At 39.1% G+C, this 25,243-nt stretch overlaps 1 protein-coding gene across 1 annotated transcript in view; it reads left to right on the forward strand.

The window, feature by feature from the left end:
• Nucleotides 1-25,243, forward strand: part of neb (nebulin) — a 64,398-nt gene continuing 39,155 nt past the window's right edge. Inside the window, exons 1-54 of the mRNA XM_040147731.1 lie at nt 1-18; nt 727-776; nt 2,443-2,562; nt 5,879-5,923; nt 6,841-6,948; nt 7,175-7,282; nt 7,601-7,705; nt 7,808-7,912; nt 8,083-8,187; nt 9,132-9,236; nt 10,060-10,164; nt 10,259-10,366; nt 10,878-10,994; nt 11,397-11,498; nt 11,616-11,723; nt 11,834-11,938; nt 12,052-12,150; nt 12,803-12,907; nt 13,033-13,140; nt 13,289-13,402; nt 13,772-13,969; nt 14,121-14,228; nt 14,374-14,472; nt 14,619-14,723; nt 15,001-15,108; nt 15,274-15,585; nt 15,729-15,935; nt 16,054-16,158; nt 16,273-16,380; nt 16,472-16,783; nt 16,953-17,159; nt 17,268-17,372; nt 17,518-17,625; nt 17,738-18,049; nt 18,182-18,388; nt 18,495-18,599; nt 18,730-18,837; nt 18,958-19,269; nt 19,404-19,610; nt 19,700-19,804; nt 20,445-20,552; nt 20,665-20,976; nt 21,076-21,279; nt 21,434-21,538; nt 21,650-21,757; nt 22,028-22,339; nt 22,443-22,646; nt 22,804-22,908; nt 23,367-23,474; nt 23,567-23,878; nt 23,982-24,185; nt 24,344-24,448; nt 24,560-24,667; nt 24,888-25,199. Coding sequence (XP_040003665.1) covers nt 2,464-2,562; nt 5,879-5,923; nt 6,841-6,948; nt 7,175-7,282; nt 7,601-7,705; nt 7,808-7,912; nt 8,083-8,187; nt 9,132-9,236; nt 10,060-10,164; nt 10,259-10,366; nt 10,878-10,994; nt 11,397-11,498; nt 11,616-11,723; nt 11,834-11,938; nt 12,052-12,150; nt 12,803-12,907; nt 13,033-13,140; nt 13,289-13,402; nt 13,772-13,969; nt 14,121-14,228; nt 14,374-14,472; nt 14,619-14,723; nt 15,001-15,108; nt 15,274-15,585; nt 15,729-15,935; nt 16,054-16,158; nt 16,273-16,380; nt 16,472-16,783; nt 16,953-17,159; nt 17,268-17,372; nt 17,518-17,625; nt 17,738-18,049; nt 18,182-18,388; nt 18,495-18,599; nt 18,730-18,837; nt 18,958-19,269; nt 19,404-19,610; nt 19,700-19,804; nt 20,445-20,552; nt 20,665-20,976; nt 21,076-21,279; nt 21,434-21,538; nt 21,650-21,757; nt 22,028-22,339; nt 22,443-22,646; nt 22,804-22,908; nt 23,367-23,474; nt 23,567-23,878; nt 23,982-24,185; nt 24,344-24,448; nt 24,560-24,667; nt 24,888-25,199 — 7,896 coding nt within the window. The 5' untranslated portion in view covers nt 1-18; nt 727-776; nt 2,443-2,463. The remainder of the gene's footprint in view (nt 19-726; nt 777-2,442; nt 2,563-5,878; nt 5,924-6,840; nt 6,949-7,174; nt 7,283-7,600; nt 7,706-7,807; nt 7,913-8,082; nt 8,188-9,131; nt 9,237-10,059; nt 10,165-10,258; nt 10,367-10,877; nt 10,995-11,396; nt 11,499-11,615; nt 11,724-11,833; nt 11,939-12,051; nt 12,151-12,802; nt 12,908-13,032; nt 13,141-13,288; nt 13,403-13,771; nt 13,970-14,120; nt 14,229-14,373; nt 14,473-14,618; nt 14,724-15,000; nt 15,109-15,273; nt 15,586-15,728; nt 15,936-16,053; nt 16,159-16,272; nt 16,381-16,471; nt 16,784-16,952; nt 17,160-17,267; nt 17,373-17,517; nt 17,626-17,737; nt 18,050-18,181; nt 18,389-18,494; nt 18,600-18,729; nt 18,838-18,957; nt 19,270-19,403; nt 19,611-19,699; nt 19,805-20,444; nt 20,553-20,664; nt 20,977-21,075; nt 21,280-21,433; nt 21,539-21,649; nt 21,758-22,027; nt 22,340-22,442; nt 22,647-22,803; nt 22,909-23,366; nt 23,475-23,566; nt 23,879-23,981; nt 24,186-24,343; nt 24,449-24,559; nt 24,668-24,887; nt 25,200-25,243) is intronic.

Here is a 25,243-nt window from a genome sequence, read left to right on the forward strand (position 1 = left end):
AGAGGAAATGTCCATATGGTACATTTTTCATTGTTTGTCTTAAGTCCTGTGTCACCGTACCTGCATATTCAGAGTTGATGCCATTTACTTCCAAATTTTAGTCATAAATTGCTGTTAGATTTAATCATAGCTGCCGCTGGACCTCAACTGTATGCTGTATGTTATCTGGAAATAGTTTGTGATGTATTTTTAAATCTCAATACTTTCTATGCACGCAGATCATGTGAAACTTGATTAGCAGTCTGCTCTGTCCCTTTGAAACGTTGAAAAGTTGCTTTTTTTTTTTTTACCTGGGTAGCAGTCACTTGTCCTGCGAGTGGTTAAATGGAATTTGTCTAGTCTATTTTGTAACATGAAGTGAATATATATAGGACTGCCTCTAGAGCTGACGTGCTAGTGGCAGTCATGTTGTTTTAAGGTTTTGTTAACATACAAGGCAACAAGGTTAAATTTAATTGTAATCAATGTGAAGCAAAAAACTGTCTGCACGGTACATTAGCACTTCTGCCCTCAGTGGCCTAAATGTATCAGATATCCTCAATCTTCATTCCAAACAAAGACCTGCCCAGGGTGGCTCATTATTAATTTACAGGCTTTATCCTTAATCCAAGGGGCATTGGGGATTTATCAGAATTCATTTTTTCAGACAGAGTCACATTTGTAATATTTTGAGTAGTTTTGTGTTTGTGGTTTGCATGTACTTGTTTCTTTTTTTCTGTCTCACAGGTCTTCACTTTGGCGTTGACCTGATTCTTGACAGGACCTAGCCAGTTCAGGTCAGCTAACAGATGACCTCAACAGATCTGGCACCCACAGCCCTGCCAGGCCTTTAGCTAACCTTCTTTTCTCAAGCTCAAACTCATATTCTTATCAATGGTCAGACCTACTTCCAAACCTTTTACAAAAATCAGTTACATTTGTCAGCATCACAACCAACATATACCCATTGAGACAGGGTGGTACTGGTGCAGTTGAGGTTGACTTTTGTTTTCTTGAGACCCCACCACGCGTGCCCCACTACCTTCCTCATAACTGTACCGCTGATGCATTAGTCTCAACAGGTGCTCTTTTCTGAAAGGATCACTTAGGTATATTTAGATTTTGAAACCTGAGAGCACTGCCCTGTGATTGGCTGTGTCGGCCACATGATAACCTCGGTAGAAACTGCAGCTGTGTGCTGTTGCCCAGTGTTTCTCTGGAGGGAAGCTGGGGAGGCTTTGGCGGCTTGGGAGACCATTAAACTTTAAAATATCTGGTAAGCAAAGGAAAGGAGAAAAAGCACAAATATCCATATTTTCTACACCCTGCATGGCTTTCCATCTGCTTGGACTTCCATCATTTCCAACCTCTGCTGCCATTTGGATCCAGGAACACAGCTGATGGAGGAAAAAAGACTGTGAAGGCTCTGCTGCCAGTTGAAGGAGAAACCAAACAATTCAGAACTGCAGGATTCAAGCAAGATCAAACCAGGCCTACCTTTGGATGTATCTGAAATTATAGCAGCAGTCTGGCCATTCTGTCTTCTTTTCACAATCTCAGCACCTTCCTGGCTATTTTGTCCGTTTATCTCAACTGTTCCGCCTATTTCTCTTGTTATTTGACAGAAAAATATATTTTAATTTAAAGAGAGTACAATCAAGTGCTAAAAAAAGGTAGTTAGTGTACCATCCTATATTTAACCTGCAGCCTCAGAAGGCATTGCATCTCCTTTTGCTAAAGAGAGTCAGCCAATCAGGCTGTGGCATTAGCTTACATGTCAAATAGCTGAAACACTGTTGGGCAGCTGTCGCCAACCTTCAGCCAGGAGGCACAGTTCTTTGAGCTGTGTTGTGGCAAGTGAAAGAGGAGGGGTGGATGTTGCACATTCAAAGGCAGAGGCCTGTTATAATGCACTCAGAGTCTCACCTTCCTAATCTGCCCTTCTCCCTTTGTAATTATTGATTTACACTTGTAGCACAGTCTCTGAGGTGTTTCACATATTCTTATTGCTTTGTTTAGGATTGGGGCAAAAGACAAAGTCGGACTATCAGTTTGAGACCCTAGTGGATGGCAAGTGAGGCCTCCTTACTGTCAGGAAATACTGCGGGAGTCTGGTATGGCATGCACATTGGTTGAACATCAGTGTGTTGGTGTTATATTTTTTTTTATAGCATGTGTTTGCTGTTTAATATTCCTGTTTTTGAATAAGGTAATTGACTTCAACGGGATATGGCTGTCTGCATCCTGAAATATCTCTGGTGCAATTGTCCTTTGGTCTCTAGCCCCAGTATGTGCAGTTTGAAATTGTAATGTGGTGCCACTGATAGAACATTTAAGTTAACTTTGCCACACTGTTACATTGTTCGCTTCCCCATTAGATATCCTTATGCTTATGAGGCCAAACCTTGTTCATTCAGAGTTCATTCAAGAATGCCTCAAAATGTAATCTGTGTTTTTCTGTAGAACCTCTGAAGCCGTCCCAAAATGACGGAAATTGTGGAGGAATATGAGGAGTTTGAGGAGGAGTATGAGGAGGAGGGGGAGGAGGAGTATGAGGAGGAGGAGGAGGAGATTGTAGAAGAGGTAAGTGAACATTTTCTCACGGGTTTTGTACATTAATTGTAAAATGGAAGACTGCTTTTCTTTACTTTCAATACTATACTTAATTATTTATTGTTGTTTTGTGCCTAAATATGATTAGGACCTGAGATATAATTACATTCGATTCAGTAGACTGAAGTTATCTACTGGCTCTGCAGGTCCAGTGTCTTGCACTATGAATAGTTAAGTTAGTGACGATACCCCCTCCAGTCAGCAGTTCATGGAACCAGTCATCCATGCCTGCCGGTGGATCCTGTTTCAAGCGGACACCTTCTGATGAGTTTTAAGTCCGGCATTGCCCTCAACAGCCAACTATAAATCAAAACTATTTTAAATTGAAGATAAAATATTTTGACAGTGTCCTTTTAAACATGCAGGCGCTTTTACCTGAGCCATTGACTTATGCCAAGTCCCACATCATTATAAATGGAGTCTAGTGATGTAATCATTAAACAACTGCCAGATGCACGAGATAAAGTCTCTATTTCCATGACTTTACAACCTTAATGTAACTGACTTTTTGCAGCAGGCCCTTGGCTATCTCCGACCATACTTAACCTATTGATGAACACATTTCGCAGAGCTGTAATGATACCTAAATTATGATGTTATTTTTTCCTGTGTAGCAAAGATAGTGCAAATTTGGATTACATTCAATGTGTGTGTGCCAGTTTCTGGAAGTTACCATTTTGTTGAAATTCTTCATCACATGTTACAACAATCATATAATGTGGTATTCATCACCAACCTCCGGTAATATTTGTCTCCAGATTATGTCATCAAACATCACACCACCCAGATTTCAGGATGTTTTTATGCTGCATTTAGAGTCCATTTTTATATATGAATTATTGTGTTGTTGAAGCTCTCCTTATCAGTGTCCAATGGAAGAGTGAAAACAGAAGGCTAACAGCTTAATCCCATATTTCCTGGTGAAATAGGATTAAAGATAGCCTCGTATTTGTTCATTCTTAACGGTGCTGATATCTTATAGGGAGGTCTGAATGATGTTTTTGGCTACATAATATGACCTGAACATACCCATCGATGAGTTGTTTTCATTTAACTCCTATATAACATATCAGCTGATTCAAATAGATTTACTATCTTTACTGCAAAGATGTAAATCTTTGATGATGTTTGGGACGCGGGACAGATGGATACCAACAAAATCAATACACTCTGATTTCACTAGCACTTTCATCTACACTGTGGAGAAATTTTGCATTGTTTTGAGTAAATAGTAAGACGGCTTCTTATTTGGTCTACAGAATGGGGAGAAACATAGTGCTTCTCAGGTCAGATATGAAAATATGCATATAGTTGAAAACCCACAACACCTTCACAAGGATATAGAAAGACCTAGTTCATAATGAGTGTAGTTGTTTATAAGTTGTTGTTTTTTAAGTTCCATTTGATAATGATCTATATTATGAATCATTGTGATAATGAGTATTTACTTCATATTAACTTAAAAAAATGACTTAGCTCCTCAGGTCATTAATGGGTGGAGTGTAGAGTTCTCTGGCATTCAGTCGAATTTAGAAGTGGACATCTATGGCACATTGGCATAGAGATGGAGTGGAGGGAGAAGTAAAGAGAGAGAGAGAGCAAGAGAGAGAGAGGGGGGCAAGTGAGAAGACTCACTGTGCTGTAAATCGTAATCCAAGTGTGTTAACGTCACAGTGCTAGAAATTTGCTTAGGAAAGAAGGATGCATGGAAAAACTGCCTGGCAGGTGTTAGAGAGAGGTTGTTTTCGAACCGCTTCGTGGGTATGTTTAATAAAATCGAGTGTTTCATCTACACCTATGGTTCTCTCCTGTCTGATAGATTCAGATATCGAAGCCTCTTACAAATGTTGATAAAAAAGATTGAGATGTTCTTTCACTCAGCTCTGGTTATTCCTAGATTTGTGGTAGATTTGAGGGATTATTGGTCAGCTTCCAAAGCCACTTGAATCATAATGTTCAGCCTCATGTTTCACTGTGATACTGCCCAAGTAGAGGGAAGTTTAATTCAGACAGGCCGCGAGTTAGACGTGCTATTCACGGAGCAGTATGCTCTGTGTGGGAATACTGTCAGTCACTGTAGCCTGAGGTGCTTGACTAGAAAAGAAAGCCTCCCCATACATGGAGGGTTTTTCCCAAATTCCAAAAAAAAAAAAAAATCTGTTTTCTCTCTTACTTTAAGTGATATCTAACAATGCAGAAATGTCTGGTTATACGCCTAGATTTTGGGGATATCGATCTTTGGAATTTCTCCCTCTTCTTCATTACAATGAAGGTAGGTGGGATTTCAGTTGTGGTGCTCTTCAGCAGCGTTGAAGAGTATCATTTAAAATATACAGCAATGACATCTCTTCCCAGAAACAGTATAACTGTTACTCTGGATAATCCACAGAAACAACTGTCAACAGTTATTTTATGAGACTATTTCTTCAGAAGAAAGTAGTTCCTAAGAAAAAATTTTGACAGTTTGTTCTGTGGATTATTTAAAGTAACAGGGACATTATTTCTTGAAATCCAAGTTGCTGTTGTTTTTTTTTTTTAATGTCCTTCATCAATGATGTGAGCATCACAAATGAAATCCCATTCACCTCCACTGTATTGGAGTAAAGGCAGAAAACTCATGTTTTAAAATACAACCAAAACTATCTGCATGGCTAGATAATACTAGAGGTGAGAAAATGTGTATTTTGTAATTTGGGGGAAGCAACCTTTTAAACCCAAGAGAGCTGTGGTTGAACAGGCATAGAGATTATAAAGCTCTGTGTAAACAGTTTGTGTACTGCTGTGTACTGTAGCAACTGATAACAGGAACAATGGGCTATGAAATGACAAATGAGAATAGAATTATTGTCATGTGAGTGCCTGGTGTTTATAGACTTGGTCAGAGGATCAAAGATTTAGCGCGGTCAGGCCCACGTAACACTGAGGATATAAATGCTTCTCTTTCCTCTGTAGGATACAGGCTTAATCAGACTTTTGTCACAATTACAGAATATTCATCTCTGAGGAGAAGGAATCCGTTTATTACAGGTTAGAACAAAAATCCCTGATGACAGTGCTCTCTGATTTTATGCAGTTGATGGACTGCTTTAGGTCATTTGACAGAAGAACTAGTAATGTGACGCAGTGTCGAGTGATTTCCTACTTGTTATACTAGAAGAGTCAGAGCACCAGAGCTGTGGAAATATCACCCTCAATCCAATAGAAATACTGTGCTGTTTCTCCCATTACTTGTTCTGGCAGTTTTGAAACCCCAGAGTGTGTCCTATATTTGTAATATGTTGAGCAGATTTCAACGACGACTGTCACTGAGCACAACACTCAGTTCGTTCAGGTAAAGCAACTCCTCCCAAGGGACAACAGTTCATACAGTGCAGGATACCCTCCCTTGTCTTGACATTGGTGCATCCCCCTCCTTGTCTGCATGCCTGTATGGATAATCTGGTTATTTCATTGAAGACATATTGTCTTTGGTCTTGGGAATCTTTTAAGTTAAAGCCTTTAAAATTAGAGATAACACTAGAATTCAGTGAAAACTGCATGAACATTAAACTCTTTTTCAGCGATTTACGATATAACTTTTTAGCCAATGTTACATTTTAATGTGATCTCCAACAAATGTCTGCTTTTTGGGTAGTTAATGGCTTCTTGCAATTTGGTTAACTGTGGCTTCACGGCCCAACAGATGAGATACTGCACCCCTCATGTATAAATGTTGCTCGGCCTGACATTGCATGCAGCACACTGCACTAATAGATACTGTACGTGTAACTGTAAATCCAGCTCTTTTGTTTGTTTTTGTCTGTTCTTTAGTCACCCTTCATCTTGCATTATGTTAGTACATAATTATGGCATTATTGTAACTCACTGACTTCCATGTAGAATAAATTATTGCTTTATTCATATCCCTTTAAATCTTGACTTGAGTTACTTCAATTATTAAACGTGAGTAATTAGAGCAATAGGTATACTGCAGACTCATACAAATTGATATCAATTTGGTAAGAGTTTTCTCTTCACCATGATGATGTTAGATCATTATTTCATAAACACATTTGCATTACAGTTACAATATACATTAAATAATCTGTTTTGTTACATTATCACTGAGTCCCCCGTGTGTCTTTGATGATTGCCCTGTTGTAAATGGATGCAGTTTTACTTCCTCGCCAATATGTTGTCTGTAATCAAGGAACCTAGGACCTTTTCTGAGTTGGATAATTAATTGTATTTCCCTCTGTCGTCCTGCAGTCTGGCTTGCCCACCAGGAAAGTCAGGAAGAAAGTCAAGGTGGATACTTCCAAGTTCATGACTCCATACCTGGCCCACAGCCAGAAGATGCTGGAGCAGTTCAGCCACGTAAGACATAAGTCTGGTTTTTGGGTTAAAATCAATACCTAACTATAGTCCTTAATTTATCTGCTTAGATAAAATTAAAAATATAAAAAATATTTTTTAAAGATCTGATAATCCCATTCATTTAAATATCTTAAATCTTCGATTTACTGTAGTTACGTTTTCCCTATTTTAAGTGGTTGCAGTGTATATCATGTATATTGTACTCAATTCAATGATTGCTCTACAGAACAAATACCGGCAGGCCTATGACCTGTCCAGAGGCACGCCTCCTTCCTTCATCACTGATACCCCTGAAATGATTCGCATCAGGAAGGCACAGGAGCAGCTTAGTGAGGTACTAATGAAGACTGTGGTGATATTGTCTCTCAAATAATGCTGTGTAAACTTTGAGGATGAGGGTTGGTAGGTTGCTGTAGTGGAAGATTTCTTCTTTGAATCCCATTTGTAAAATTGCTTAAAGGAAACAATTCTGTAGGCAGCAATAGACGGTGTGAATGTCGAGCAGAGGTGCTGAAAAAATTCATTGTGATTTTCTTTTTGGGTAAATAAAGGTAGAAAAAAAGATGAAGATAAAAATAAAACTGAATTCCTTAGACTTGACTTGATCTTGCTTTAGTCATGAATAATAAGAAATTACACGTATCATCATCAGGTGAAATACCGCATGGAGGGAAATAAGGCTCGGACAACAAGTTTGTATGATGGCGAGGCCAAAGAGATCGCCCATGTCAAGCATGTATCTGAACTGATAAGCAAGGTGAGTTACCTGAGCTTATAACAATATAGAAAAGTTTAATCAAATCATTAAAATGTTTACTCATGACTGTTTTACACCAATGTTATGGCTTATCTCTTCTAGGTTCTGTACAGACAGAAGTGGGATGAGACTAAGGACAGGTACCTGCTGCCCCCTGATGCTCCTGAGCTGGTTCTGGCTGTGAGGAATGCTACCAACTTAAGCAAAGTAAGCATAATGGCCTTCAAGCACTGAATCTGTCCAATTATGTCCAAAAGAGGATTTCTGCTGACGTTAGAATAGCATATCGTTGTATGATCAAACATAATAATAATAATGAGCATCTGCTTAAATATTTTATATGCACGGAGTAAATCACGACTTCACACCTTGTTCAGAAACTTTACACGGAGGCCTGGGAGGACGAGAAGACCCTGTTCTGCCCTTACAGTGACAGCCCAGAACTGCGCAGGGTGGCCAAGGCTCAGGAGGCCCTCAGTGATGTAAGCTGAATATATTATCAACACCCAATTCTCAACTGAATTAAATGAAAACCAATGTTGTCACAACATTAAGATTTTGGATCTGTGTGTGGTACCAACTATGACAATTTTGTCAACTGTCGAGGAGTTTTTTATACACTTTATACTGTGGCAGATCTCTATGGCCTAATACAATCTCTGATTGTGTTAGGCCATAGAGATCAATGATGCAAATCAACAAGCAGGATTGCAATATTGGTATTAAAGGGCACCGCTCTCTGGCTGAACACAGATATTCTCTTCTGGTTAAGTTATCTTTAAGCAGTTTTTCAATTGATTTTCCAAGAAATATACTATATTATGATATACTATATTGATATATAAAATAAAATTACATATACCAAGGTACAGAATTTTACACCCAAGAGATTTTATCTGTGCCTGTCATTTGGTGCCGTTTCTCAAAGTGTACTGATATAAAACAGTGTAATTATCTAATGACATGGTTGATTCAATAAAAATCAGGTAAGTTGTGGCTTCAAGCCATATGGCAACTTTCTTGGATTGCTGTGAGACAGTCATGATTGTGTGTGTGTATTTTTTAATTCACCTGAACAGTTAATGCTTTACATTAACTGCGCTAGCAGATTGCCATTCAGCATCAATCACACAGGCAAGCACATTTTCTCAGCCCTCTATATTTTTTTCAGGGTCCATTTGTTTGTGCTGAGTCAAATGTATCATATGTAGCCTTTTCCATTCACAGTGCAGGCAATTAAAATGGCCATTTGTTCCCCTCCTTCCTTTTTAACACAATTGTGTTTAACCTTTTCTGCTGATGTAGGGAAGTCACCAGTCAATGTAGATATGATCTGTGTGAGGCAGGCTCTGCACTAAGGTCAGCTATTGATGTTGGAGAATTAATCACCTCAGTAAATTACAACTCCTGCTCTCTGCCCCCACAGATTCACTACAAGAAGGGTCACCATGAGCGCAAGGCCAAGTACACCTCCTTGGCTGATCCTCCTGAAGTGGAGCTGGCCAAGAGAGTTGCCGATCAGCGCAGTGATGTAAGCAGAAGAATTTGAAACTGGCTCTCAAACACACTGTTTAAGTATAAAACAAATACAAGAAACACACGAAGATGGAGGTAGATAAGGTGATGAATTTATCCCTTTTATTAATTAAGCTTCCAGTAAGCTTTATTCATAAATTAGCTAGACAATTAAACCCAAGTAATGCTTACTTAAAGCAATATTCAGTGTAAGGTATAAAAAAAATAGAAAAACTATGTATATGGTGTTTTCATACACTCTCAGGTCCCTATTCTTTATTAACAATAGTGCAAGCACATTAAAGTGCACTATAGACAGTGTGCAATGGGTGTGACAACACACTTATGTTATTTTTATGTTTGGAGGTGTGTGGGTCCACCACAGTTTAATTGGAAACGATGTAGAATTAGGGGAAATCCATTGTTACACATTATCTGCTGTGTTTTGGGTTGGTTAGGTTCAGGGCGGTCATCACAATGCCATATAGGCACAGGAAAGTAATACATTTTAATGCTTCTCAGAATAATTATATTTTTGAGTCTCAAACCGGCACTTTGCACAGTGCACCTACATGGAAACAGAGCCCCCAGAGAACAACCAAACCCATGTCATTGTTAGGGATAATTGGCCACCTGCTCTCTGATATTACTGACCACACTTAACTGGAAGGGAGAGGCTAACAATAGGTTTGAATTACAGAGATTCCAGTCAGTCTCAAAGTGTTCAACACATTATTCAACAACAATTAAACATATGAAGATATATCTACACATTACTCCACAGAAAGATCTTTCTTCTTGATAATATGTCTTCTAATGTTGTTATTTTATCCCCACAGCTAAAGTACAAGGAAGATTACAATAAGAATGTGAAGGGTCAATGGTGTGAGACGCCCTACTTTGATGTGGCCAATGCCAGGGTGGCGATGGAAAACTTCAGCCATGTAAGAGCTTACTTCTAGAAAAGGGACATGATTTTCAGAATAGTCTTATTTTGTCATTTTTCTGTATCTAACCGTCAATCCCATATCTTTCCAGAGAGTATACACGCAACATTATGAGGATATAAAAGACCAAATTTATTTCATGCAAACAGACACACCAGTTTACGACACAAACAAGAAGGCTTGTGTTGCTGCTAGTGAGGTAAGTCCGCATAAACACAAACACACCGGCACACACACAAATGTATCAGAATATTTTTATAGGTAGTGTCTCATGTGGAAGACACGACAGAGAGTTGACCTGTGTCTCAGAGTAGAGTGTGAGTCAACACAGTGAGTCCACGCTGACACGGGGACATGCTGGGTGTGTGCTCACACATGCACTGCATGATTGAGAGATCTACATTTGGTTCACTGTCACTGTAAAAGTTCAGTGTGTAGTTTCACCAGTAACAACATATCAAACTATGTGAATAGTCTTTTTCAGCTGTTGTATAGCTCATAGCCATACACACATTCACACTGGATGCAAACATGCATCATTTTTTTCGAAACAATAAAGACATTCAGACATTCCTTTGTTCTACCATGACTGACTGTACCAATGTTTTGTTTTTTTTAATATGAGTAAGCGTATCAACCAGTTAAATACACCTGATCAACACACTTTGTTCTCCTCTTACTGACAATAAGCTCCACGTTTCTGTCTTTAGGTCCAATACAAGAAGGAATATGAGAAGACAAAAGCACAGTCTGACTACAACACGCTCCCCGCCACTGAGAATCCTCTCCTCAGACAGCTCAGATACGCTGGCACCATCCTCAGTGATGTAGGTGTCTGAAGAACATTATTTAGAAAGGGATTTTGATCGCAGCTGATTTTATGAAAGATGATGGATGATATTTTGGGGGAAAACAAACGATAAAATCCTAGAAGTAGTGCACAAATACAATAACAATGTATCATTACTGGTCTTCATGTCTGTTTTGACAGAGATGGCGCTTGCATGAATTTGACAATTACTCATGTTAGACCGTTAACTAAAAAAAGGGGTGACTGTTTAAATGATCAGGTTACCAGTCTTACTGACATAATGTGTGCATTTAGCCGGTGAGTCTCATCTACTTTGTGTACCATATTGACAGATGATTTGTTTAACTGTTAATATATTTTTTGAGATTTAGTTTTGATTTTTCAATTCATCCTTTGTTTTTTTTTATATTCCTTTCAGAAAGTATATAAGGCCAACTATGAGAAATCCAGGGGTTTCAGCATCAACTACTGTGACACGCCCAAGTTTCAGATGGACTCAGTACTTAAACAGTTCACTGATGTAAGAATCCTCTATGAGATGCAAGACTTTCTTTTTTCATAAACCAATGATATTATTGTTTTCTTTTTTTTTTCTTTTTTTTTTTTAAATATGCACGTTTTTATTTCCTTTTTTTAGGCACATTACAAAGATAAGTATAAAAAAGAGGTGAAGGGCCACTACGTTGGCAGCTATGAAGATCTCTATACGCTTCACTGCCAGAGGGTTGAGGAAATGAAGAGTGAGGTAAATCACTGCATTTTCCTTTACCTTTTTTCTAAATTAAATCACTGCAGTAAGAATTCATTAAATACTTCAAAAATCTTTCCTCACAATTGGCATATTTTATCTTGCAGCAAATATATAAAGCTGATTATGAAGACACCAAAACGAGATGCTTCTTCCCTCAAACAATTACGCCTGAATATGAAGCTGCGAAGAAGCTTCAACAGTGTAACGATGTGAGTAGCCTTTCTTAATAAAATGCTTCTCTGCAGTAAAACAGATTCACATTACTGCTCTTTTAGTATACTTATATGTATGTCACAATTTTTTTCAATCTTATGGTTCGCAGAATGTTTACCGGCAACATCCAGACACAGTGAAATTTACACAGGTGATGGATTCGCCAGTTCTGGTTCAAGCCGCCGTCAACGCCAAACAGCTAAGTGATGTATGTACCATTTATGGACCATTTTCTCTTAGTACTGATACAAAATGCAAATGCATTACAACTGGAATTGGTTGAGTATATCTCAGAAACTAGCATTGGATTAGCAAGGTGATGTAATATTACTTATCAATATTGCTGTCGTTTGAATTCTTTCTTAATTACTCTTTCGTTCATATTAAACATATAAGTGACTCATATAAGGTTATTGTGAGCATTATTATTATTTATATTGTCCAATTATTGACTGATATTGCCAAAACCATCATCTAATGCTCTAGATCAAATTCTCCTAGATATGCAGATCACCTTAAAATGTGCCCAATCATCCACGTAGCCCAGCTGTCTTTCTGTGGGCACCATGGAAACTGGAGAGCCATCTCTCTGTAGTATAAATAGCAGCAAGCATTCAGTTGGCCCAGAATAAACCCTTTGATCAGCAAGGGGCAGGGGAAGTAGGCAAAGGGACAGTCAATATGTCTCAGATAGAGCCCAGCTAGTACACTGCTGCCCTCCAGTGACAGAACATCAAATAGCACTTTACCTTAACTTCAGCTTTGTTTTGAAATAAATGTACTTGTAAAATATGTATATAAAAGAAAAATAAGAGTTTTTTTTAATAAAACATAATTTTATCACTTTGTTCTTTTTGCAGTTGAACTACAAGGCAAAGTATGAGGAAACAAAGTTCAAGTGTAGTCTGCCCCCAGACTATCCCTTCTTCATTCAGTCCAGAGTTAACGCTTTCAACCTCAGTGATGTAAGTAACTGTTTATTTGTAAATACTCTACACTTCATTTCTAGCAACAACTGAACTGACTTGCTGTCATCTTTAATTTGGTATACATTTTTAATTTCCTGAATGGCTTGATTTTCTCCTTGCAGAACTGTTATAAGTACGATTGGGAAAAATCTAAAGCGAAAAAGTTTGAGGTCAGGGGCGATGCCATCTCGATCCTTGCTGCCCGTGCTCACACAAACATTGCCAGTGATGTAAGTATGCTACAATAGTAGCCATTAGGCATTTCAATATTTCTTGCTTTGCTTGTTTGCTTTGTATTTCAGTTACATTTAGTACTCAGTTTGTCTGAGTACTTTTTTATTAATCTAGGTATTGATAACCTTATGTTCTTCTTTGCAGGTTAAATATAAAAAGGAGTATGAGAAGAACAAGGGACAAATGGTTGGAGCCCTCAGCATTAATGACGATCCCAAGATCTTGCACTCCGTTCACGTGGCCAAAATCCAAAGTGATGTAAGTCATTAGTTTGCCATAAGACTAAATTACTTACATTTCCCATACTGTTAATTTATTTGAGCTGAGACAGGACAGCATTGTTGAACAATCTCTTATTGAAACTTAGAAAAAAAACTCTCAAAAGTAATTTATATTCCCTCGCGTTTTCATACTGATGTTCACCATTTTGTGAAATAGATTTTGTTGTTTGTTGATTTTATTTCTATTTTGTATACTGTATACTATTTTCTGCTTTGTAAATATAACCTTCATTGTAACCACCATGCTTGTTTGATGCTTTTAATGTGAAGCCCTTTCTAACTTTTGTTTCAAAAAGTGCTGTATAAATAAATCTTTACTTAATTACTTACTCACCTATCTCCACAGCGTGAATATAAAAAGGACTATGAAAAGATAAAGACCAAGTACCATACACCACTGGATATGTTGTCAGTCACCTTGGCTAAGAAATCTCAGGCGATTGCCAGTATGGCTGGGTATAGGAGCATCAATCCAAACTACTTCCTTCCCCATGACAGTGTGCTGTTGGACCTGGCCAAGAATGCCAGCTTCATCCAGAGTGATGTAAGTATAGACAGACTTTACAAGGTCTTACTGCTGTCAGTTTGGTTACTGGTTTTAATCATAATATTAAAGGAAACTTGCATGTTTCTTATGAGATTAATTACCTATTCAGTGACACCATTTAATTTTTTTTGGTTTTTCTGCATCACAGAACGAGTACAAGTCTGACTACAACAACTATACCAAGGGTAGCCCGTGGGTCCCGTTTGGCTCCATGGAGGTGGAAAATGCTAAAAGAGCGGCGGATATCCTTAGTGAGGTATGTGTGCAAAAGCATCGCTTCAGTCTCCCTGTACCCACTATACCCCTCTTTACAGATTCACTCTTGACATTAAAAAAAATACATATTTGATGGTCAGCAGAATTTTTGTCACATAATGGGTTAATTTACACGTTTATTACAGAAAAAATACAGACAACACCCAGACACAGTCCCCTTCACAGCAATCCATGACCACCCCATCATGATGCAGGCCAAGGTCAACCAGCTTCAGAGGAGTGATGTGAGTCTACCATCAATCTCAGTGTTACTTCTGTACAGAACTCTGCACATCTTTTCTGAGATCATTTTTTATGATTGTTTTCATATTTGCTTTGCTCTAAGTACAGCGCATGTGACTTCTGCCCTTGTTGCCTTTTTTCGTTACAGCGATTCTACAAGAGAGGTCTTGAAGAGGTTCATCAGAAGTACTCTTTGCCTCCTGATGTCCCTGAGTTCCTGCAGGCCAAGTGCAATGCCTACAACATCAGCAAGGTGATGCATACAAATGTTGAGATATCACATTTTTGGAATTATATAAAGGAAATATTTTCTCATAGCACACTTTTGAAGCAGTAATTTTGGGTAAATTTAAATAAGTTTGCTCCTGAATGTGATGTTACATACATCATATGCTGTATATAGCTGTTTATGCAGCAACATATACTGTAGGTGGAAAAATGTATTTGTGTTTAAATATGTAGTGAGTCCATGCCAAACTTCAGTGTTCATATCTTTTGTTGCTCTATATATTTATTATCTGTCATTTCAGAACTACTACAAGCTTGCCTGGCAGGATATTATTGCTAAAGGTTATGACATGAAGCCTGATGCTATCTCTGTTGTCGCTGCCAAAGCTGCCAGACATGCGGCCAGTGATGTAAGTTTTCTGAAAGGCTGAACCAACTTGGGGTCAAACTCCTTTTAACTTGCAATGTACCAGACATACTGTACTTCTTGTTACATCCTATAATCATTAGAAGCCTTTCAATGCTAACTGAATTTGATCAATAATTAGAAATGCTACATGCCCTTCAACTTCTAGGTCCAATATAAAAAGTCTTATGAGAAGGCAAAGGGCCATCATGTTGGCTACCGCAGCCTTCAGGATGATCCTCTGCTGGTTCACTACATGGAGGTGGCTAAGATACAGAGTGACAAGAACTACAAGAAGGACTACCACAAGGCCAAGCTGAAGTTCCAATCCCCAGTGGACATGTTGAGTGTGGCTCATGCAAAACATGCCTCATCAGTGCAGACCTTCATAGGCTACAAGCAGCACCACCATAATTACTGTCTTCTGCCTGACTCTATGAGTCTGGACCTTGCTCGAAACATGAACTACAATTCCAGTGATGTAAGTTTAATTTACATTTAAGGAGCATTTGTAACATAATTTAAATAAATACTTAAAGTCTTGGCTAAATGAGGGTGATTTCAAAGGTCTGATACTTTTGCTTTTCTTGTCTCTTTGCATTTCTTGTCTCCTTTACTTTCCAGCATAACTATAAATTGGATTATGAGACCTCAGTTAAGGGAACTGGCTGGGTTCCCATTGGTTCCTTGGAGGTGGAAAAAGCCAAGACAGCAGCTGCAGCTCTGGATGAGAAAAAGTACCGCCAGCACCCTGACACCCTCAAATTCACCAGTACTCCTGACTCCATGAACATGGAGCTGGCCAAGGCCAATGCCAAGATCCTGAATGTGGTGAGGAGGAGAAAACAGAATAACTTCTTAATTTGCTCAAATATAAATCTCATGATTTTAGTCTATGAATTCCTTTTCAGAATAGACATAAGCTAATCTCTTAAATGTATTTATGCAGAAAGAGTATAAGGCCAGTGGAGAGAAGTTCATGCACACTTACCATCTCCCTCCTGATGCCCCTGAACTGATGCAAGCCAGATACAATGCTGTCAACATCAGCCAGGTTAGTTGCAGACTCCTATATAATATTTTCCAGTCTTTCTGCATGTATAAAATTTATATAGAAATTAAATTGTTGCTATACCTGGAACATAACACTGATGATCTTTTTATTTAGAATTACTACACCTATGCTCATCGTCAAGATCTGCTCAAAGGACATCAAATGAAGGAAGATGCTATTCCTATTGTTGCAGCAAAATCTTCCAGAGACATTGCCAGCAATGTAAGTTGTGATTATGCTATTAATAATACTATTCAAATGTTCCTGCATTCAGTACTGTAATTCATAATACCTATTGTTTTTTTTTACACAGTACAAGTATAAGTTGGCTTATGAGAAGGCAAAGGGCCATCATGTTGGCTTCCGCAGCCTTCAGGATGATCCTCTGCTGGTTCACTACATGGAGGTGGCTAAGATACAGAGTGACAAGAACTACAAGAAGGACTACCACAAGGCCAAGCTGAAGTATCACACACCAGTGGACATGATGAGTGTGGCTCATGCCAAGCACGCCTCTGCTGTTCAGACTTATACAGGTTACAGAAAGATCCCTCACAACTACTTCCTTCTGCCTGACAACATTCAACTGCAGCAGTGTCGCAACATGATGGAGATTCAGAGTGATGTATGTTTTCACCTTTCACCTAAATGTTACCATGGTGTAATACTAATGTAATTGGTGCATATATAAGCAAATGGATTATATACAAACTAGCAGAACAATATGCACTGTAAAGACTGTGAACTCATCCACAAATTTTGACATATTATCTTTTTTCTTTATATGCCCAAAGAATGTCTACAAGTCAGATTATAGCAATTACTGTAAAGGCACAGGGTGGGTCCCTATTGGTTCTCTGGATGTTGAGAAGGCCAAAACTGCTACAGCTGCGCTGGATGAAAGAGGCTACCGCCAACATCCCAGTTCTCTCAAATTCACAAGCAAGACTGATGCCATGAACATGGCTCTGGCTCTGGCCAACACGAAGCAGTGGGACAAAGTAAGAATGTCTTCTCTTTATAATATGTTTACATAATAATGCATGTCCGCTCAAAACTTCTCTTACAAGTATGTTACAGAAATTCCATGTTCTTTCTCTTTCCTCTAGACTGCGTACAAAGCTTCTGGCGAGAAGTTCCTGCACACCTATAATCTGCCTGCTGACAGCCCCGAGTTCCTCCAGGCTAAATTTAACGCCCAGACACTTAGCGAGGTTAGAGCACAATACATTAGTTGAAAACTTGTGTTAGATGCTGTTTTATCAGCAAATATTCAAGCCGAAGGAATATGACTTGCCTGAAATGCCATGTGTATGTCAACATCATCTGTGTACCTAACACTTTGCTTTTTATCCACAGAGTCAGTACAAGCAGAAGTGGCTAGAAGATATTGCCAAGGGATACGACATGAAGCCTGATGCTATTCCCATCCTGCATGCCAAGCAAGGCAGACATATTGCCAGCAATGTATGTAAATCATAAATCTACCCAACACAGAATGTGTTCAGTACGTTTTTCCATGTAACTGAAACGGTCACTACTATTTACAGGTAACTATTCCTTTCTCTTTTTCTGTTAGGTCCAATACAAAAAAGACTACGAGAAGGCCAGAGGCCATCATGTTGGCTTCCGCAGCCTTCAGGATGATCCTCTGCTGGTTCACTACATGGAGGTGGCTAAGATACAGAGTGACAAGAACTACAAGAAGGACTACCACAAGGCCAAGCTGAAGTATCACACACCAGTGGACATGATGAGTGTGGCTCATGCCAAGCACGCCTCTGCTGTTCAGACTTATACAGGTTACAGAAAGATCCCTCACAACTACTTCCTTCTGCCTGACAACATTCACCTGCAGCAGTGTCGCACCATGAACACCCAGTCAAGTGATGTAAGTAGCAGTGACAGTTTTATTAGGGAATCATGTCTTTCTGGATTAAACCGTGTTTGAAATGCAAGGACATTGAATATACATAGTGTACTTCATTTAAACATTTATAACCTTATTGTCTCATTTTTTCAGTGTGACTACAAGTCTGAATGGAACAACTATGTCAGAGGTACGGGATGGGTACCTATTGGCTCACTTGCAGTTGAGACCGCTAAAGTTGGCGGACAGATTCTGAGCGAACACAAGTACCGCAGTCATCCATCCAACTTCAAGTTCAGCAAGCTGATGGACTCCATGGACTTGGCTCTGGCTACTGCCAACAACCAGATCATGAACAAGGTGCTGTTTGTTTAACTGTTCCTATGAGTACAGGGCAACAAAAATGTTAAGAATCTTGTTTATAACCATGATCATTAATTTGTATTTCTGGTGTCTTCATTTACAGCAAGCATACACTGCAGCTTGGGAAAAGGACAAACTGGCAGTCCACCTCATGCCAGATGCTCCAGAGATTGTCCTGGCCAAAGCTAATGCCCTCAATATGAGCAATGTAAGGGGGTCGTTGAAACTAATAAATCAACAGCTTGTAATAATTAGTTCTGTATATGGTTAATGATGTCGGTTTGTGAATATAAACACTTTTTTATTTCCCTGTTATCTTACTTGTATGTCTTTTATAGAAACTTTACAAAGCCGGTGTTGTGGAGATGGCCAATAAGGGCTACAACCTCAAAGCAGATGCCATCCCCATTGTGGCTGCCAAGTCTGGTACCACTATTGCTAGTGATGTAAGTTGTAATAAGCTTCCTGTATGCATTTAATATTCACAATGTACCGTAGCTGCTAAAATTCATATTGTAAAACAATACAATCTCTGTGAGTGACAAAGTGTGTGTTTGCTCTCACAGTACAAATACAAGTTGGCTTATGAGAAGGCCAGAGGCCATCATGTTGGCTTCCGCAGCCTTCAGGATGATCCTCTACTGGTTCACTACATGGAGGTGGCTAAGATACAGAGTGAAAAGAACTACAAGAAGGACTACCACAAGGCCAAGCTGAAGTATCACACCCCAGTGGACATGTTGAGTGTGGCTCACGCCAAGCATGCCACTGCTGCTCAAACTATGGCTGGATATAAGAAGATTATCTCCCACTACACGGTTTTGCCTGATGCCATGAACCTGCAACTGGCTCGTAACATGCAATTCATTGCCAGTGATGTATGTAGAGAGTGTGACTTATTCATAGAAGATTTAAAAACAAAAATCCAGAGTTTTACATTAATGTTACCATTACTGTATGTAGCTTTGCTGCATTGTCAAGGAATACTGATTTTGTTGATACTCCCCCTCAGAACCAGTACAAGACTGATTATGAAAGCTTCATAAAAGGAATGGGATGGGTTCCTATCGGATCGCTGGATGTCGAGAAAGCAAAAACAGCAAGCCAGATCTTCAGTGAGAAACGATACCGTCAGCATCCTAGCAACTTCAAATTTACCAAGGACATGCAGTCCATGGACCTGGCACTGGCCACTGCCAATAACCAGATTATGGATAAGGTACTGTATACGACCGAATATGAAATTATTAAATTATGAAAGTATTATTTATACCTGTGAAATCAAACCAAGTACATTTTGGTTTTTAGAAATCCTACATGAAAGCCTGGGAGGAAGACAAGACCTCAATCCACATCATGCCTGATGCAATGGACATTGTTCTGGCCAGAGGAAACAAGAGAAACTACAGTGAGGTATAGTGTAATACCTTAATTTTTCTACATAGTTTCAACAATCAGAGGCCAAGCTGAATAATGTTCATGATTCATAATCAAAAATTTACAGCACTCTGGAAAAGTTGTAGGCACTAAAAGTAAAGTGGCAATGCTTTAAAAAATAATGTCATGAACAGTTTTTGTTTATCAATTAACTTCGTTCAAGGTGCAATGAACAAAAAAAACTGAATCAAATCAGTATTTGCTCTGACCACCCTTTCTCTTTAAAACAACACTAGTTCTCTTAGGTGCTCTTGCACATAGTTTTTCAAGGTACTTGGCAGGTAGGGTGCTCCAATTGCTTCAGTCCATTTGTGTAATCTCAGACTGACTCAGGGCAATGTGGGGGCCAAACCATCTGTTGCAGAAGGCCTTGTTCTTCTTGTCTCTGAAGATAGTTCTTTATAACTCAGGTATGTTTGGGGTTGTTGTAATCTGTCAGGATAAATGTGGGACTGATCAGATGTGCCTAAAACTTTTGCACAGTACTGTATGCCCAATGGTAACCACAACACAGACAGGAAATGGATAGAAAACTTCAAGTTATTGTATTAATATATAAATTTGAAAGTAGACATGCTTTCCTTTTTAAAAATTGATATTTTCTCTGTCCCTCCAGACACTGTACAAATTGGACAATGAGCTGTCCAAGAAGAAGGGCCATAATCTTGGTGCTGATGCCATTGCAGTCCAGGCTGCCAAGGCCTCCACTGCTATTGCTAGTGATGTAAGTGTCTGTGTAGTATTTCTATACTCTACTACCTACTGTAAATATACTTTCTTATGTTTTCCCCCTCACAAGAGTTTGGCCATCAAAACTCTCACACTTGCCTTTCCAGTACAAGTACAAGACAGGATACCGTAAGCAGGTTGGTCACCACATCGGTGCTCGCAGCATCCAGGATGACCCTCTGCTCATGCTGGCTCTGAACTCAGCAAAGATTGCCAGTGATGCTTTGTACAAGAAGGACTTTAACATGTCCAAGACCAAGTTCCACCTGCCAGTGGACATGCTGTCATTTGAACTGGCCAAGAAGAACCAGATTCAGGTCAACCATGCCAACTACATCACCCGTTTGCACAACTGGACCTGCCTGCCAGACTCCAATGATGTTGTGCAGGCCAGACATGCATATGACCTGCAGAGTGATGTGAGTATCAATCTTTGTGGAAAGTTTTCATGTTTAAGAATGTATATTTTTAAAGTTTTGGGAAACTTTCCCTGCAATAAAGCCTTTTGTTTTGTCCAGGCAATTTACAAGGAGGATCTGAAGGTGTTGCAGGGTATTGGATGGGTGCCTATAGGTTCACTGGATGTTGAGAAGGTGAAGAAAGCCGGTGAGATCCTGAGTGAAAAAAAGTATCGTCAGCACCCAAGCAACTACAAATTCAAAACCACTACTGAAGACATGCCCATGGTGCTGGCTAAGGCCAATGCTCATGTTATGAACAAGGTATGAAATCATACTCAAACAATTTTTTAGTATATCAAACAACTCCTTCAAGTATATATGGATATGATAAGGACAGTATTTTATCATAAGAATGCATACATGCAGAGTTCGTAATGTCAATAAACTCTCATGTTGTTGGTTTCTGTGACTGCAGCAAACATATATCCAAGCCTGGGAGAATGACAAGACAAATATCCACATCATGCCCGACGCTATGGAGGTTCTTCTGGCCAAAACAAACAATGTCAACTACAGTTTGGTATGTGAAATATGAAACAGTTATGTTGGCACAGCTATTCTCATTTATGGATAACTTTCAATGGTAAATTTATATACTTAATGTCTCTGTGATGACTGTCTTTCTTCGCAGACAAAGTACAAACAGGCACATGAAGATGCCAAGAAGGAGGGCTATGATCTGCGCAATGATGCCATTTCCATCATCGCAGCCAAGGCTTCCAGGGACATTGCCAGCGATGTAGGTGTCTCTGATGTTTTGTTATTGAAATGAAAAGTGAAAAGTGACTTAATGTGAGTGAGTTGATTGTAACATTTATTATATTGTACAGCAGAAGGGCATTTTAGATCTCTCTTTTCTCTTATTGGACAGAAGGCATGCCTTTTACTGTAGGCAACTAATTATAGTTGCCAGTTTGAGTCTAGTGAACAAATTATTTTATTTTACCCATTGTACAAAATGTGTGCGTAACTGTTAACAAACATTAATATTATTTCCTTTTTCTTCCAGTATAAGTACAAGGCAGGATACCGTAAGCAGGTTGGTCACCACATCGGGGCTCGCAGCGTGCAAGATGACCCTCTGCTCATGCTGGCTCTGAACTCAGCCAAGATTGCCAGTGATGCTTTGTACAAGAAGGACTTTAACATGTCCAAGACGAAGTTTAACTTGCCAGTGGACATGCTGTCCTTTGAACTGGCCAAGAAGAACCAGATTCAGGTCAACCATGCCAATTACATCAACCGTTTGCACAGCTGGACCTGCCTGCCAGACTCCAATGATGTCGTGCAGGCCAGACATGCGTATAACCTGCAGAGTGATGTGAGTATGAATTTATAAATTGAATCATCTGGAAAGTTTTCGTGCTTATGAATGCAGTTTTAGAACAATTTAATCCATAATACACCCTTTTTGTCTCGTCCAGGTTATTTACAAGGAGGATCTGAAGGTGTTGCAGGGTATTGGATGGGTGCCCGTAGGTTCACTGGATGTTGAGAAGGTGAAGAAAGCTGGTGAGATCCTGAGTGAAAAAAAGTATCGTCAGCACCCAAGCAACTACAAATTCAAAACCACTACTGAAGACATGCCCATGGTGCTGGCTAAGGCCAATGCTCATGTTATGAACAAGGTATGAAATCATACTCAAAGATTTTTTTATTGTAATATCACACAATTCCATTGACTATATACGGATATGATAAGGACAGTATTTTATCATAAAAATGCATACATGCATGGTTCGTAATGTCAGTAAACTCTAATGTTGTTTGTTTCTGTGACTGCAGAAAACATATATCGAGGCCTGGGAGAATGACAAGACAAATATCCACATCATGCCCGACGCTATGGATGTTCTTCTGGCCAAAACAAACAATGTCAACTACAGTTTGGTATGTGAAATATGAAACAGTTATGCTGGTACAGCTATTCTCATTTATGGATAACTTTCCATCAGGGTTGGGAGATATGATTGAAATTAATATTTTCATATTAATAAGGATATTTTTTCTGATATTGATAAATATATATCAAGGTATGTGGAATCACATATGAGATAATCAACTAAACGTTCAGTGAAATGAACTGTGTTCCACTATTATATGCTACATCAGTTAAACTCTTCACATATGTAAAAAAAAAAATAATTTCTTTTTTGTTTCCACATATTTTTAATTACAACCTGCTTTGAATCATTTATTTGGATAACAGAATTTCATATATGAGCATATCAACATGAAAAAATTCAACTTGAAATCAAAATATAATGATACTGAATTATCACCTAGCCCCACTTACAATGGAAAAGAACCATACTTATCATTTGTGGGATGTTTGTGTTTGTTTGCAGACAAAGTACAGACAGGCACATGAAGATGCCAAGAAGGAGGGCTATGATCTGCGCAATGATGCCATTTCCATCATTGCAGCCAAGGCTTCCAGGGACATTGCCAGTGATGTAAGCAGTTGGATTTCACTGATGATACACAGTTAGCATATATTTATCACTGTACGTGAAACCATGGAACTTTTCTTTCTTTTTTCTTCCAGTACAAGTACAAGGCAGGATACCGTAAGCAGGTTGGTCACCACATCGGGGCTCGCAGCGTGCAAGATGACCCTCTGCTCATGCTGGCTCTGAACTCAGCCAAGATTGCCAGTGATGCTTTGTACAAAAAGGACTTTAACATGTCCAAGACGAAGTTTAACTTGCCAGTGGACATGCTGTCCTTTGAACTGGCCAAGAAGAACCAGATTCAGGTCAACCATGCCAATTACATCACCCGTTTGCACAGCTGGACCTGCTTGCCAGACTCCAATGATGTCGTGCAGGCCAGACATGCGTATAACCTGCAGAGTGATGTGAGTATGAATTTATAAATTGAATCATCTGGAAAGTTTTCGTGCTTATGAATGCAGTTTTAGAAGAATTTAAGCCATAATACACCCTTTTTGTCTCGTCCAGGTTATTTACAAGGAGGATCTGAAGGTGTTGCAGGGTATTGGATGGGTGCCCGTAGGTTCACTGGATGTTGAGAAGGTGAAGAAAGCTGGTGAGATCCTGAGTGAAAAAAAGTATCGTCAGCACCCAAGCAACTACAAATTCAAAACCACTACCGAAGACATGCCCATGGTGCTGGCTAAGGCCAATGCTCATGTTATGAACAAGGTATGAAATCATATTCAAAGATTTTTTTTATTGTTATATCACACAATTCAATTGACTATATATGGATATGATAAGGACAGTATTTTATCATAAAAATGCATACATGCATGGTTCGTAATGTCAGTAAACTCTAATGTTGTTTGTTTCTGTGACTGCAGAAAACATATATCGAGGCCTGGGAGAATGACAAGACAAATATCCACATCATGCCCGACGCTATGGATGTTCTTCTGGCCAAAACAAACAATGTCAACTACAGTTTGGTATGTGAAATATGAAACAGTTATGTTGGCACAGCTATTCTCATTTATGGATAACTTTCAATGGTAAATTTATATACTTAATGTCTCTGTGATGACTGTCTTTCTTCACAGACAAAGTACAAACAGGCACATGAAGATGCCAAGAAGGAGGGCTATGATCTGCGCAATGATGCCATTTCCATCATCGCAGCCAAGGCTTCCAGGGACATTGCCAGCGATGTAGGTGTCTCTGATGTTTTGTTATTGAAATGAAAAGTGAAAAGTGACTTAATGTGAGTGAGTTGATTGTAACATTTATTATAAAATTTACAGCAGAAGGGCATTTCAGATCTTTCTTTTCCAGTTTGAGTCTAGTGAACAAATTATTTTATTTTACCCATTGTACAAAATGTGTGCGTAACTGTTAACAAACATTAATATTATTTCCTTTTTCTTCCAGTATAAGTACAAGGCAGGATACCGTAAGCAGGTTGGTCACCACATCGGTGCTCGCAGCGTGCAAGATGACCCTCTGCTCATGCTGGCTCTGAACTCAGCCAAGATTGCCAGTGATGCTTTGTACAAGAAGGACTTTAACATGTCCAAGACGAAGTTTAACTTGCCAGTGGACATGCTGTCCTTTGAACTGGCCAAGAAGAACCAGATTCAGGTCAACCATGCCAATTACATCAACCGTTTGCACAGCTGGACCTGCCTGCCAGACTCCAATGATGTCGTGCAGGCCAGACATGCATATAACCTGCAGAGTGATGTGAGTGTAGCTTCTGTGCTATTTGTTTCTGATAATCTTTTATT

This window comes from Xiphias gladius, chromosome 16, assembly GCF_016859285.1.
Source record: "Xiphias gladius isolate SHS-SW01 ecotype Sanya breed wild chromosome 16, ASM1685928v1, whole genome shotgun sequence".
Lineage (NCBI taxonomy): Eukaryota > Metazoa > Chordata > Actinopteri > Istiophoriformes > Xiphiidae > Xiphias > Xiphias gladius.